Source organism: Carassius carassius, chromosome 14 (genome assembly GCF_963082965.1).
Source record: "Carassius carassius chromosome 14, fCarCar2.1, whole genome shotgun sequence".
NCBI lineage: Eukaryota > Metazoa > Chordata > Actinopteri > Cypriniformes > Cyprinidae > Carassius > Carassius carassius.
Window position 1 is genome coordinate 18569279 of NC_081768.1, and position 16678 is coordinate 18585956.

General features: G+C 36.2%; 1 protein-coding gene across 1 annotated transcript in view; it reads left to right on the forward strand.

Annotated features, from left to right (window-relative positions):
• The window catches only part of atrnl1a (attractin-like 1a), a 375666-nt gene that overhangs the window by 101805 nt on the left and 257183 nt on the right, over positions 1–16678 (forward strand). Inside the window, exons 18-20 of the mRNA XM_059566501.1 lie at positions 1075–1263; positions 7193–7411; positions 7517–7654. Coding sequence (XP_059422484.1) covers positions 1075–1263; positions 7193–7411; positions 7517–7654 — 546 coding nt within the window. The remainder of the gene's footprint in view (positions 1–1074; positions 1264–7192; positions 7412–7516; positions 7655–16678) is intronic.

Here is a 16678-nt window from a genome sequence, read left to right on the forward strand (position 1 = left end):
TATACATAGACGTTTGGTCATCCTAGACAAACTAAACTTTCCTCAAAAGGGCGCTCCCTTTACGGCACAGTACAGTTGACCGAAAATGACTGAGCTGGCTTATCTAAAACCAAGAAGTAATCGTGCATATGGTCAGTTGTATGCAGATCCAGTCTCAGTCTGCTCTTGGCTTTATATATGACACATATGTGAATGTATTTGGTGTGTGCATCAGCCATAATGTTTTTTTTTTTCCATATATGATGTATTAAACAAATGACAAGACTATAGTTTCCTGCTTTTTTATAGACTTCTTATTGAAATTTTGTGTGTACACTCTCATCTTCTGCTGCCTTGGCTGCAGTATGTATGTTGGACCTGTTTGAAACACTCTGGTATGGAGACTCAGGGGAAGCACAAATTAGGCCTTGAACGAGAGTTTAACACTCCCCCCTACAGACACGCAAAGAGCATAAAGAATGAATGTCAACTGGTCCTGCCCTATTCTGTGTTTCATGCCTTATTCACGTTATTCTTCTCATTGTGCTCATTTCAGTTGTTTCTTTTACTCTACAGGAGGTTACAAGCAGAGATAAGAATAAGAATAGACATTTTGTCATCTTTAAATATTGAAAAAAAAATGCTGAATATATTATAATAGCTACAGAGTTTTAAAAAGCAGTGCAAAAGTCTGGGACCACACTGAAATGTAGGATTTAAGATATAATTTTAACCTTGAAATAAGCAGTTTTAGGTAAACCTTGATCTGATTCAAATTTGAAAGAAATGTTATCATAAAAGATATTTAACATTGCTGATTCTCAGTTACTAATCAAAGAAAATTTCATGACATTGATCATCTGATTGTATACATGTTCTTGGTTCCAATGAAGCAAAAGATGCTCTTTGGAACATTCTTGATCCTCAGGTTTTACACAAAGTCTCAGACTTTTGGACCTCGCTGTATATTTATCAGGAAATTTAATGCAATTGTTTTTCAGGTTTTTTTATATAGTTTGAAAATATTTGCTCAGTATTTAAATTACAAAATTCACAAGGTGTTAAAATTCTTACTACTACATTTTCCTCCCCCAGTGAGCCCAAACCTTAGCGTGCGTCCATGTAAGATTCCCTGCGCCCTGCGAACCAGCTGTGCCAACTGCACTAGCCAGGCCATGGAGTGCATGTGGTGTGGCAGTACCAAGCGTTGTGTGGATTCCAATGCGTATGTCATCTCCTTCCCCTACGGCCAGTGCCTGGAGTGGCAAACTGGAGACTGTGGAGGTGAGTTCACGTTCAAACCATCAAGGACTCTTGTGCATTAAGATACATGGCAGACTAGAAGCTGGAGTTGAGTACACACTATTCTGGTGAACACGCACAGCTTCTAACTCTTTCATTTTCTGCCTTCTAATTTTCCCTTCTGTTGTAAACCTAAGGGAGATTGAGTTCTTAGAGAGCAGATGCTGTGAACACTCAGCCCTGCTGCACAGGCAGGTATCAAACTCACTATAAATTCCTGTCATAGTCTGACTGGCCTCCACCAGAAAACCTATAAATTATCGACGTCTGTCCAACCTTGCACATGAGACAGAGACCCTAAACAAAGAGAAAAAAGTATTTCTGATCTTAGTCTCAGACATTTCGGGCCATATTTTAACGATCTAAGTGCATGGCCTAAAGAGCACGGCGCAGGTGCACTCAGGGCGTGTCCAAATCCACTTTTGCTCGTTTAACAATGGGAAATCAGTCAGCGCGCCTGGGCACATGGTCTAAACAGGGTTGTCCCTATTCTCTTAATGAATAATGGGTGTTTTTTTGGGGCATAACGTGCAATAAACCAATAAGTCTCATCTCCCATTCCCTTTAAGAGCCAGTTGCTCTCGTGATATGACGGTTTTGGTATTTACACGGCGGAATTAGCAAATTTTCATTTCCCATCACGCACCTGCAGCGCTTGTGAGAGTGGAAAAAAACATGATAAAGCTAGGCTATATATAGGCCTATATATAAAACGAATAAATAGGCTTATACGAGAAATATATTTTTACTTAATAAATTGTGAAAATGAACGTGAAACTGTGCAACAAGTAGCCTAGTATGCAGAGATTTGGTTCATTTTTGTGCTCCGCAAAAGGAAACCAGATGGCAGAAAGCGCCATCCTGTTTTTCTTTAGGCTTATATTACTAAAGTACAAAGATTTTTTTTTTTTATTGTGAATGTTCACAAATAAAGGCGAACCTTTTACAATTCCGATTATCTTTATGACTGAAAGGAGAAGTTGCTTCCCCTGTTAGAAGGAAAAAATTCAAGTGATTGCACTGGCGCCGCATGCCATGCCAAATAAAAAGATTAAATTCTGTGACTAAGCAACTAATAACATTTTGGCCGACCAGGCCTCTTCTTGTCGACTATTAGGTGGCAACCCTACTATATATATAATATTTCTGAAGATGTGTAAAGTCAGCCAATTAAATTTGAACAGTTGATTTCAGCCTTGCCATTTTTATGTGCTTCCTGCGTCAGTGTGAAAACAGTGGGCAGTCCATGGGCATGATATCTTGAGTCTGAGGCCGAGGTTGATCAGATCTCTGCTCAGTCACTTTATGATTCAACAGCTCCTTTAGTTACTTCTAAGTAGATTTGCAGAAAAATGTCCCTATACACTAGTGATATCGTGTGGTCCAAAACAACAGAATCATGCCAAAGTATCTGAAATGACTAATGGTAATCGTCTCAGAAAAGCCTTAGGAGTAGCTGACGCGGACCTACCTTGTATAGTCATCAGCAAGTTTGTAGACGCATAGAATCATTCTTTCTTTCTGCATTAAGAGGCACTGGAGCTGGCATCGTAATGCAGTGTAAATGAGCAGCTGCAATGGGGACGAGAATGAAAAATAGATATGCAGTCCAACTGAGAGGCATAATGCTTAATAACCAACATATTTCTTCTGAAAAAAATACTACTTCAAAAACCTGACAGGTGAAATTGCCTGTCTGTAGTGTCTCAGGAAGCTGAAAGACTTTCATGGCCTCGAGACCCTGAGACCACGACCTCCCCTTCCATTCGCCATTATAGAGTTACACAGATATTACTGTTCTTTCTCTCTGGATGTGCTGGTCATTGATTTTATCTGCACTGCAGAGACTAAAGGCCTCCAGTGCATTGTTAACTTGGATGTTGATGGTTGTATTTCATAGAGGCGATCTGTCAGACAATAAACATCATTAAGGTCAGCTCTCTGATGGAAGTGAATTGCTAGAGGATATCTTTTCCTCCTCCAAGGAGTCAGTTCATGGGCAGAGCAAATATTTTGCTGCATGATTCTTTGGTTTGAAAGGCCCCAAAGATGTAGCTGTTGTGATGGAGGATAATTTAATTAGAGAAAGAACAGTTTTCATATTTAAACAAAGCTCCAGACAGAGATAAAGAAACAGTATGACAGCATGATAATATGCACCTAATCAAAATGGAAATGAACTTCTTTACTGCTTCAATATGCTCTGCAAGTATAGCCTTTTGAATTCAGAAGTTGAGATAATAGAAATATCGTACTGTACAATGCACCGGCCGTGTCCATTGTGCTGTACTGTTATGGTAAGTCTTTTTTTGTTTTTTTTGTTTTCAGAAATGTGTTGAAGTCTTTGTTATTATTCAGTCTAAAAAGACACAGACAAAAAAGATTATTCAGGCAAAAAGTAAAGCTGTATGGTGAGCCTACATTTGTCATAACTTTCCTTTCTGTTCAAAATTATCTTACGATTCTTTTTTTTTTTTTTTTGGAAATCATTGTGGATAAGATTTTCCACATGAGAAAAGTTTTGCAAAAGTATTTTAAATTATGAACACTATTGAAAAATGTTTAGGGTCGGTCTCATGCTCACCATGGAATTTATTTGAATAAAATACAGTGAAACTGTAATATTGTGAAATATGATTACAGTTTAAATCCAGTCTTCAGTGTCACATGATCCTTCAGAAATCATTGTAATATGCTAAATTGCTGCTCAAGAAACATTTTTGAAAATAGTTATACTGCTAAATATTTTTTTGTGATTCTTCGCAGATTTCTTGTAAAATTTCTTGTAAAATTACAAATGTCTTTATCACTTTCAACCAATTTAATACTGTATATCTTTGTGGAAAAAAATATTATTATTTTTTTTTTTAAACACACACACACATAAATACAGAAGACGAGAACTTCAGTTTTATTTTGCGTGGCCATTTCAAGATCGCATACCCAAAGACTTGCCATCAGCAGTCAATGCAAAACCCATTATTTTACATTTAGAGGGGGATGTTCCTCCCTTGATAGCTATGTAGTTATGTATCTGTATGTATTTCCTCTCTCAGAAAGTCACAGACCATCAATAACTCACTAATAAAATCTTTTCTTTTCCGCTTTATGCTTGTTAATACTGACTGCAATCTATGTGACAGGTGTCCATGTCCCTGGTGGACATTTCCATGAAACAGATGTTGTCCTAACTGTAGACAGTTTTCATGTTGACATTTGGCCAGACATGCCTCGAACAGATTATAATTTATAGTTAAATTTATACATATTTCAGTACTTGTGTTAAAGGCTTCATCTGAAGGAATGAAACAATGGTTACATTGATGTCTGATCATTTATGGTATTAATAATGTCCCCGCATATAGTTATGAAAAACATAGGTGAATTAGTTTTCATAGCTACTGGAGATTTCACAAAAAGTCTTTTTTAAAAGTCTAATAGCTTAAAGAGTGCCACTTAAAGAGTGCAACTCTCTATGTTATAATAAGGGCTTATTTCTAGATTTAATTTGGATTTTTTAATGACCTTTTGTGAAGCTTCATACTGAATCTGTGTACAGACCCATCAGTGTGCTTATTAAGTGAAGGCAAGTGGTACTTTTTAGAAAAAGAAGAAAAAAAGCACAACATTGAGAATGTCATATAGATTTGCATATGCAGTGAATGTGTAGGTGTCCTTGGCTAAAGATAATCCTTCGATCTTTTGCTAAAACACAAAAAGGGAAAGGAAGGAGCGAGAGAAAGTGAGAGAGAAAGAGATGAGAATTGTGTTTGTAATAATGAAACACCTCTTTAATTGTGCAGAATACATGGCATAGCAAAATGAATCATTGTACTGGGCTCGAATAATGCAGGAGGAGTGAGGGGCTTCTGGGTAGAGAGTTCACCTAACACATCTGTGCGCTGTGGAAATCTAGATCAAGAATGCAAAAGAACATGCAAATATGCCCAGAACTTCTACAGATCATGTCAGAAAACTTTTCACATTTCTTTTTTCTATGTGATGCATTATTCATTTAGATAAGATGTTTGTATACCTCCTGCAGCAATCAGAACAGCTTCAATTCACCATGTCAGTGGTTTGGTGTTCTTTCTGGTTCTTATTATAATTATATTTATATATCTATTTATATATTTATATAATATTTAATAAGTAATATTAAATATTAGTTTATTTTATGTTTTATTTTACTCTTATGAACAATATTTTAAACCTGCAGTTGTGATTATGGCCTGAAAGACTCCTTGTAGGAGTAACTTTGCCTTTACAATTTCTAAACAGAATCTCTGTGTCTCCAAACAGCACGTTTTTGAATATTATTAGGTAGGTCAAACACTGTGGCACTTGAGAGAGTCTTATTTTCGCTTCTGAGTATCACACTGGCTGTGGCAGCGTTCTCTCAGGGTGCCTTTCTGCCCGGTTTTTAATGACACTCTCCACATCTTCTAGAATCTGCCCTCGCCATTAACCCTGAGACACTTTTTGACCCTCACGCTGTCTGAGGACCCATTAGACGGGGTCTGGTTGAGGGGTACATTGATGGACGCTGCTTCTGTCCCTATTGGCTGCATACATTTTCTGTTCCCACACACGCAAATGTCTAAAAATGAAAGGAGGTCATTACTGAGGGGTTTAGGAAACTTTGTTATAGACAACCCCTACTGGCAGAGAAAATGTAAATCATATGAGACTCTCCCATGTGTCTCAAATGTCTAGCACTCTGAATGTCAGACACTTTGTATGAATACACATTCATAATGTAATGGCACAAAACTCGATTAATTTTGAAATGAAAAGGTCAGATACTAACACGGAGTTGCAGAACATTTCAGTGCTTGCAGTAAAACTGATATAGAAAAATTCTGAATATAAACTAGTTGCTGCAACTTCTAGGAGCTGCTAACACTTTGCCACATTTCTTATGTATAGATCTGGCAGTCTTGCAAGTTTCACTGACAGACCGTGAAAATGCATTTGCATTCTCTTATTTTTTTTCATTATTTCATTTAGATAAATTAAGCTGGTCTCTAGGCTTTTATTGTTCTTTTTTTATGTCTCTCTTTTTTTCTCTGTCAGCTCCAGTGACTGTCACTGCACTTTTTACATGTATCTGCTGGAGATCAATAAGACCGCTCCTGTGGTGGTCTGTTCTATTTGGCCAAACAAATAATTCATTGCTTGACTATAAAATAAAACAACAACAAAAAAACATCACTTTAAATGCCATATTTCATCCACACTTCAGTGGTAAGCATTAAAGCTGGTTGTTTGCACTGAAGAAGACAGACCCTTGTAAATAGGCCCATGTGTGTGGGCTGCCTCTACTCAGACTTGGAGTTTGTGAGTAAGCAGAGAAGCGGAACTGTAGTATCATTGTGCGTCAGGTATCTAATGTATGTATCTGATCTTATATACATAACCAAGAGGTTTCTACTTGCCTGCAGCAGATGTTCTCTGATGGCCTGATGGCTTTACACAAAGTAATGTTACTTGATATTTTACTGCTTAGTTAAAAGGTTACCAAGTTATTTTAGTATTTATTAACTATTATAGTATTTATTAAATATACAAATAAATATCGACTGCACTAAAATATACAAAATTATTATACATTTGTAAGTGTAAGTGTATTTTGATCAAATAAAGGCATGGTTTGGAAGATGGACTTTTTTTTCATCATTTAATATAATAATAATAATAAAAATAAAATAGTGTACATTTAATATTAGCTTTTTATATTTATAGTTTTCAATTTAATTTTAGATTAAGCAATTTAATGTACTTTTTGCAATAACAACACTGATTGCTACTGATGTGATGGTGACGGTACATGAGGATAAAAGGGTTGGCAAATACTCAATTATCTGGAATTAATTTATCTAAAATTGATCTAAGTTTTCTCTCTCTTTAGCTCAGAACTGCTCAGGTCATCGTACATGTGGTCAGTGCCTGGAACATCCTGAATGCGGTTGGTGTGGAGACCCTACAGACACAGGTCAGGGCCAGTGTATTGAGGGATCATACCGTGGACCAATGAGAAGCCTGAGCAGACAGAGCCGAGAGAGGGTATTGGACACCAGTGTCTGTTCAAGAGAAAAGGGCTATAACTGGGCCTACATAACCTGCCCAGGTAAACATAAAAACACACGTTCACACATATATGTACTAATCAGCAGTCGTTTGTGGAAAAAAGTCTCATCAAATTAACACACACTCCTCTCACTGTATGTTTCAGCATGTCAATGTAACGGCCACAGTACGTGTGTTAACGGCAGTGTGTGTGAGCAGTGCAAGAATCTCACAACTGGGCCGCAGTGCCAGATCTGTCTACCTGGTTACTATGGAGACCCCACAAATGGAGGGAAATGCCAAGGTGAGATATTTCTTTTTATGTGCATGTGTACATGTATTTGTCTGTCTGTTTGTGTGCTTGTATGTATCTGCGTTTGAAAATCAGTGTCTCTTTTAAGCTTGCATGAATTTGTCTCTGTGGAACAAGATATATTTAGCAGAATATCCAGATGTTGTTTTCCATAGAATGAAAATAAATAATAAATATGGCTATCAAGCTACAAAGAACATAAGTAACACAAAAGTAGTCCATTTGATCATGCCATACATTCCAAATATTTAAACCGCAGCTTAATATGAAGAGAACAAAGCAAAACTTAAAGGGATGGTTCACTCAAAAATTTAAATTGTGCCATTAAATACTCACCCTCATGTCGTTCCAGACCTGTAAGACCTTATTTCATCTACAGAACACACAAAAAATATATTTTTGTTGAAATCCGAGAGCTTTCTGACCCTGCATAGACAACAATGAAAGACACAGAAGTAGTAAGGACATCCTTAAAATAGTCCATGTGACATCAGTGGTTCAACCATAACTTGAAGCTACGAGAAAACTTTTTGTGAGCAAAGAAAACAAAAGGAACAACTTTATTCAACATGCATCATGATAATCTTGTGAATGGCAGCGAAGACTGACCCAGAAAATAAGAAATTGTTGAATAAAATTGCTATTTTTGTTTTCTTTGCAACAAAAAGTATTCTCGTAGCTTCATAAAATTAATTTTGATCCACTAATGGTACATGGACGATTTTAATAATGTCCTCACTACCTTTCTGGGCCTGTCTATGCAGGATCAGAAAACTCTTGGATTTCATAAAACATATGTGTATTCCAAAGATGAATGGTTTTACAGGCTTGGAATGACTTATTAATGACAGAATTCTCATTTTGGGGTGAACTATCCCTTTGAGTTGTCAGTCATTAAAGATAAATACGCTGTGCCTGTTACATATATGAATACGGTAATTCCTCAAATAAAAACCGGTAGTCAAATAAACGCCGGGCCTCTGATAGTGGCCAGGGCCGTGGTCAACACGGACAAATAAAGGCCGGGGGAAAATTTTGTGGATAATCTCATAAGTGCCTTTCATATAATGTGCATTTAATTTCATCGTAATGTACAGGTGCCAATAGAGGGTAGTAGTAACACTGGATTTAACACGGGTCTCATTTAGTGCCAGTGAAGGACTTTTAAACAACTTTATTGAAAATGAACTTGAGGAGCATGGCACCCAGACGAAAATTCTAATTAAAATTAAACAGAGTTTTAAAGTATGCGGAGGAAGATGAAGAGGAGCTGTTTAACAATGAACTTGTAGTTCTTGATGATGGTGAGGATGGTGATTTGAGGAGGAGGACTGACCACCAAATATTATGTTATGGGTAATTACACCGTTTCATTTATCAAGTTAAGCTGCAACGATGTTATTTTTAAGCAATTTTGTTCAGATTTTGCGTGCAGCTGAATGCTATTGGATACCAGCAGTTGACTGTGCTGTCAGGACTTTTGTCTTTTGACTTCAATCAAAGTTACGGTATCCAGAATAGCGTTACTTCAGATTTGTTGTTGTTGTTTTCATATATGGAATTACATTTGTTTCAATAATAATGAACAAAACTTTATAAAACTGAACGTAACTTTTTCAGAAACAAAAATCAAAAAATATGCCATTACAAAAGAAGAAAAACACAATGAAAGTGAAAAAAATGAACTCAGTCGCACAAATTTAACAAGCTCTTCAAATATGCTTCATTCTTTGTTAATGTTTTTCAAAGATTAGGTCTCGCTAATAGTGGATTCTGAATTCATTGCCACAGAATTCGCTTATGCTTCGCAGTTTTTTGTTTGGTGTTTTTCGTCACTGTTAAGCCCCCCACGAAAAGTTTGTGTCAAAACACACAAAAAGTTTGTATCAAAACACCAAACGAAAAACTGCGAAGCATAAGCGAAATCTGTGGCAATGAATTCAGAATCCATGATTAGCGAAAACATTAACAAAGAATGAAGCATATTTGAAGAGCTTGTTAAATTTGTGCGACTGATTTCATTTTTTTCATTTTCATTGTGTTTTTGTTCTTTTGTAATGGCATATTTTTGATAGTTTCTGAAAAAGTTACGTTCAGTTTTATAAAGTTTCGTTCATTATTACTGAACCAAATGTAATTCCATATTCATACCGGTAACTTGTGTAGCTCAGAGGAAAAAAAAAAATATATATATATTTTTTTTTGTCATGTTCATGCTAGTTATAGATACTGTCTGTAACGTTAATCAGATACTGGTGTGCTGCAGACATTTGTTTTACATAGCTACCGTATGCTCTTATTGTGATCTACCAGCATTACTGTAGTAGCTGTATTTGAAATAAACACTTTGTACATTTACAGGGTTCAAACTGACACAATGATGGTGTTTTTTATTACCGTAATTCTGACCTAAGTTGCTTTGTCGCCCTTCTGGCTATTGTTGTATATGGTGATATTTTTTAAATATTTCTTAAAAAATAAATGATCTCTGTTCACTGGAACGCTATCCCTTTTAATTTAAAATGGTTTATTTAAAACAATTATTTATCAAACAGATGGAATTAGAAATAAAGGCCTGCCTCTAATAAAAGCCTGCTTCAAATAAAAGCCTGATACCTTCTGCAGTTCAGGTAAATAAAGGCCCCGGTTTTTATTTGAGGAATTACGGTATGTGTGAGTGTGTGTGTTTATATACATATTATATAAACATATATACGTTTGTGATTTTACTACAAAGGACAGCAAGTGTGCCTCTACCAGACTGACTAGAGGGAAGCATAATACTTATTAAATCTTTTAATTAATGTGTGCATACATGGATGGACTCTACTAACCAAAAACTTGCCACTACATTTTTTGTTTTAAATGCCGTTCCATATTATTTCAGATCAGTTATGGACTGAATGATTGTTAAATATATTGCCATGGCAGGTTGGTTGTGCAGAGTGAGAATTCTGTTGAAATTTGAGACTCTGCAGGGCAAGATAATGAGTGCGGATGTCCAATTTCAGCCTGGACAACCTGCTAAATAGGCCTAACATAATTTTAATGGAAGAAAAAATCATTGGTTTGGAAAAGGTATGAGACATGAGTAGAGGACGCAAGAACTTACATTATTTGTTAAACGACCCCTTTAAGGTGTACATGTGGCCACACACTATTTTAAACTGAAATCGATGCAGTAGTTAATTCATAAACAGTCTTCATGCATCCAGATGTACTAGTGGATATCCCAGTGTCCCCCATCTAATTTTTTTTGTAATGGTTAGTGTGGCCATATTTCATTACGAGTGCAGTATTCAACCTGATGCAAATTGTATTGATTTGATGTTGGCTCCTCGTGTCAGTTCTTCACTTTTCTCCCGGGTTCCAATCACTGAGTTTATATACAAGCTTCATCACTCTTAGAGATGAAACTGCAGCGAGAGCTAGAGAAAGGCAGCAGAGAGGCGAAGAGGCACATGGAAGGTGGTGTAATAACATCATTCTCTGTCGGACAGATGTGCGTTTTCTCCACATTCTGTGACTTTAAATCACTCTTAATCATTTTCTTATTTCCTGGAGTTGACTGCCGCCCCACCTCCTTGCCTATACGAGCGGTCCAGCGCTCATAGCAGAGATTTGATAGATGTGTGGCCCTCCACATCTCTCAAGGATACACGCTATCCTCCCTGTTGAATACCTCTGTGATTAAGAGTGCTTTATTGACTGCGTCTTGGTGTAAATGTGCATGTGTGTTTAATGCTCTGATTGTGGCTGCCGCTAATCCAGCAGTGTCATTTTTCAGAGTTAGTGAATGGAGGAGATTTACCTCACATCGTACACTAATACGTTTAAGCCACTGATCTGTGTTAGATTAGACGAGGAGAGATGAAGAGCAGCCCACTGTGTGGAGAACAGGGGAGGCTGAATTGATATCTTTCACCAAGTGTGTGCATGTGTGTTGTCTGAAGGAGAAAAGAGACAGGCCATCAAAGTAAAATCAGGGTAAAATATGACACGTGGCCGGGCTGCCCTTGATGATAGAGAGAAAACAGTCTGTGGAAGATGGAGGACATGTGTACTTTTGAAATGGCCAGATTAGTTAGAGGACAACAGAGGGCAGACAGAGTCCTGGCATTTTGAGTGTTTTTTTAATGTGTTTGAATACTTAATTTGGAATTCATGCTTTTCAAATTTGCTAATGTTCTATCTTGTGTGCATGTACATACTTATATATATATATATATATATATTTATATACAGTACAGACCAAAAGTTTGGACACACCTTCTCATTCAAAGAGTTTTCTTTATTTTCATGACTATGAAAATTGTAGATTCACACTGAAGGCATCAAAACTATGAATTAACATGTGGAATTATATATAGAATTATATACATAACAAAAAAGTGTGAAACAACTGAAAATATGTCATATTCTAGGTTCTTCAAAGTAGCCACCTTTTGCTTTGATTACTGCTTTGCACACTCTTGGCATTCTCTTGATGAGCTTCAAGAGGTAGTCACCTGAAATGGTCTTCCAACAGTCTTGAAGGAGTTCCCCGAGAGATGCTTAGCACTTGTTGGCCCTTTTGCCTTCAGTCTGCGGTCCAGCTCACCCCTAAACCATCTCGATTGGGTTCAGGTCCGGTGACTGTGGAGGCCAGGTCATCTGGCGCAGCACCCCATCACTCTCCTTCTTGGTCAAATAGCCCTTGATGCCTTCAGTGTGACTCTACAATTTTCATAGTCATGAAAATAAAGAAAGCTCTTTGAATGAGAAGGTGTGTCCAAACTTTTGGTCTGTACTGTATGTATATATATATATATATATATATATACACAAATGGAACACAGGATGACTTTAACTCAAAACTATTTAATTCTATAAAAAAAAATTATAGATAAAAAATCAAATTTTAAAGACACACACACAAAAAAATCACGATTAGCAGGTTTTTTTTTTTTTTTTTTTGGAAGACGTGATCTGGTCTGGAATCAGAAAATTAATCTAATGATATTAAAGGTGCAGTAGGACATCTTGAAAAATGCTTTCTTCAGCCTGATAGCACTGAAAGCGAATATCCTACCCTCACTGCAAATTGTTGTCCAAAGCCACGCCCCCTGAACCCATATACGCATATAGACCAGATGACCATAGACAACATTACTACAATACATCATGTGTCATTCACTGGTGAGAAAACTTTATAGTAAAGTTAGTAAACGTACTACGGATGGGGTGGTGTTGGCGCAGTGGATAAGACACATGCCTTTGGTGTGAGAGACCCGGGTTCAAATCCACTGTGAGACACCAATGTGTCCCTGAGCAAGACACTTAACCCCTAGTTGCTCCAGAGGCGCGCGAACTCTGACATATATAGCAATTGTAAGTCACTTTGGATAAAAGCGTCAGCTAAATGAATAAATGTAAATGTACTACAATACCAGGAAGGAAGGTCAGGTTGTTAATGGTTGCCTGCCATTCTTGCTGTCTGCATAACTTACGTGAACGCGCTGATGACGTATCCTGTCTGTACAAACCGGGTGCCCAGAGGTATTTAAATACTTATGATGACAGGCAGGTAGGAAAGTCAATCAAAATGCTTGGATCATAATGCTACACACAGTTTCAAAGCAGAAAATGCATAGATAATGCATGTGTTTCACATGTAATAGAAATAACAAGCCAGAGAGCTGACCATCAAGGTGAAAATCCACTCTAATGTGCTGATTCAATTGAACAAATCAATCTGGTAGATTAACAAACAACATTTAAGTTAAATATATAATACACACACACACACATATATATATATATATATATATATATATATATATATATATATATATATATATATATATATATATATATATATATATATATATATTAGGGGTGTAACGGTACGCAAAAATCACGGTTCGGTACGTACCTCGGTTTTAAAGTCACGGTTCGGTTAATTTTTGGTACAGTAAGGGAAAGAAATGCAAACATTAAACTGCAGGTTGTTTATTAATATAAACTTTTTTTTTTTTTACAATTTGTTTACACTTTTTAAAAATACTTTTAAACGCGGAGACTTCCGCCACTTAATATGTTCGTTTGGAAACACGAAAATGTACCTACGTTCCGAGTACAAAATATATATAGTACAAATATATCATATATTTTTAGTGACAAGTACACATTTCCATTGCCAACACTTAGTGTCAGATACCTTAAAGGGATAGTTCACCCAAAAATGAAAATTCTATCATCGTTTACTCACCCTCAAGTTGTTCCAAACCTGTATGAGTTTCTTTGTTCTGTTGAACACACAGGAAGATATTTGGAAAAATGACAGAATCAAACAGATCTCGGTCCCCATTGACTTCCATAGTAGGAAAAAATATATACTATGGTAGTCAATGGGGACCGAGATCTCTTTGGTTACAAACATTCTTCCAAATATCTTCCTTTGTGTTCAGCAGAACAAAGAAACTTTGTGTAAATAGTCATACTTGGATACCATACTCGGTGGTGTTTATCTGTGTACTTGTTTGTGGACATTTACTGTTTTTTTGTTTGTTTGTGTACCTGACAGAGTCATAGAGACCCTACAGCATTGCTATTCCTGGCCTCTGACTGGAAAAACACATGCACACAACACTGTTTTTTCCCTCTCTTTATTTGACCTGTATAAGTCATTCTCTGCTTGAGGTCTAAAACACACCCCTGTTCAGTCACCCAACATGACAGCCAAAACTGGACCTTGAGCATGAAAACGTGAAAGTTTTGAAATAACATTTTAATTTCCATGCAAACTTCATAATTTTCACAATTATTGGCATAGTTTACCGAAAATGTAAAATTCTGTAATCATTCACTCATCCTCATGTCGTTCCAAACCTGTATGACTTTCTTCTGTGAAACAAATACATTTTGAGAAACATCTGTGTTTTTTAGTCATACAATGAAAGTCATCAGTAGATTATATAAACATGAACCTGTAATATTAGCTTTAAAATCCATTTAAATCTGTTTTAGCTTTTTAAACTTTGTTGCCTTAGTAACAAGATAATTGAAAGCACTCTCACTCATTATAGTGTCTGATGAAGGTTCTCTAATGATTGTGAAGCTGGTGGAACTAGTATGACAGTATATAATGAGATTATAATGAACATTTGGGAGGTGCATGTTCAAACAACAGTGCTACAGGTAAATAAGCAGTTGTTTCTCCGCTCTTATTCCTGGATAGTTTGTGGTATCTCCTGATCCCAAAATCCAATTTGAGCTGTTTGGAAAGAACCAAAGAGGGATTTAGTGAAGCACTTACTATCTCACTTTTACGTCCTCATAGTCTCTTTCTCCCTTTATTGCCACCTCCTATTTATGTCTGCATGAATCCTCATTAGAAACATGCTAGTAGTCAGCCAATCATTTCCAAGAAACCCTGTGAAGATGAAGATGATTCACTTCACTCATAGCATTTGTACTGCACTGATGCACCAAGCCATTTGTGGCTGTTTGATGCTACACATGAACTCATTCATATTTAATAGGATCTGTGGATAGGTACATTAAGACCAGTATATCTGTGTATGTATAGTATGCATATTTCTGTCCTAAAGTGTATAATTTTTGTTCATCATTAACTCCCATGTATCAGCAATGCAAGCATCACTCTCAGTGAGTGCGAGCACATGGTGGCAGTCGTATAAAGCAGACAGGGGGGAAACTCTAACACTAAGCGCAGATGGAGGAGAGCTCCACTCCGAACATTTGCCTCCTCCTAATCTCTTTAGGATCTGTTTGAGATGGCAGTTTGCTTTTGCACACAGTGAGGTTTCAGCAGCGCCTGTCCCCTCCATGCTCCTCATCTCCAACAAAACAACTGTGGCATCTAATCATGTTTTGCCACATCCAGTTTGTGTTGTACAAGCTTCTGTTGGGTTTGGGGTGTATTCACACAAGGTTATACTCGACATTCCTTATAAATGCCTGTAAAAATGCTTCATCGGAACATGTGCATTATATTGGATGTTACGTGTATATATTTGTTTCATTATTAGTTATAAAATATTAAATTAAAATGTATTTTAAATAAGGTTTCATAATTTCTAAATTATTTAATAATAATAATAATATTGTATTCAAATATAATGTGTTAGTTAATTAGTAAAAAATAATTAATTATAAAGATTATAAAAATAATATTAATGATAATAATTAATATTAGAAAAATGTATTCTAGTAAAAAGACGTGTATATACAGTATGTAGACAGCCTAATTGGGCTTTACTACCGCGTGTACCGTGGTGCCGCGGCGGTAACTGTAATTCAGTCGCGTCTTAAAATCATTCGCGAAACTACCGCCAGGTGGCGCAAAGGGACGGATTGCGAAATGAATGTAATTGTAAAATAAAATAAAAGGAAGAAGTAAAACAACAATAACATTATGATATAACATTGTAACGTCTTTAAAAAATATTCAAACATTTTCAGTGAGTTAATTTTAAAACGTAAGATAGTCTTAGGCTACAGTCTACTCATCAAAAATGAAAAGAAGACCTTTACACAAAGGATCATATGCATGCTATTGTTATTAAACAGTAAATAAATATAAGGCCCATGTATGATGTATGTATGTATGTATGTATATATATATATATATATATATATATATATATATATATATATATATATATATATATATATATATATATATACGGATAAAAAGCTAAATGTTTTCATTTCATTTTCATTTCGGTTCATTCTTTTTTTTTTAAATCTTCAGGTTCCACATGCAGAGCGAAATGGGAACGGTCCAGCATTTAGCAATAATTATTATTAACTCTGTTTTTATTCTTGAGTTTTTCAAACTACTAACACTTTGCATTTTTGAATTATGCCTTATGTGTGACCAAAAATTGAGTATTTTCTGTTTCTGCTGTTTGATCGCGCTGGTGTCTTGTGCACATATTCACATGTTAGCACATGTCACATGACATTCAGTGTTAGCAGCGGTCCACTTACTCCACATATTGTTAATTA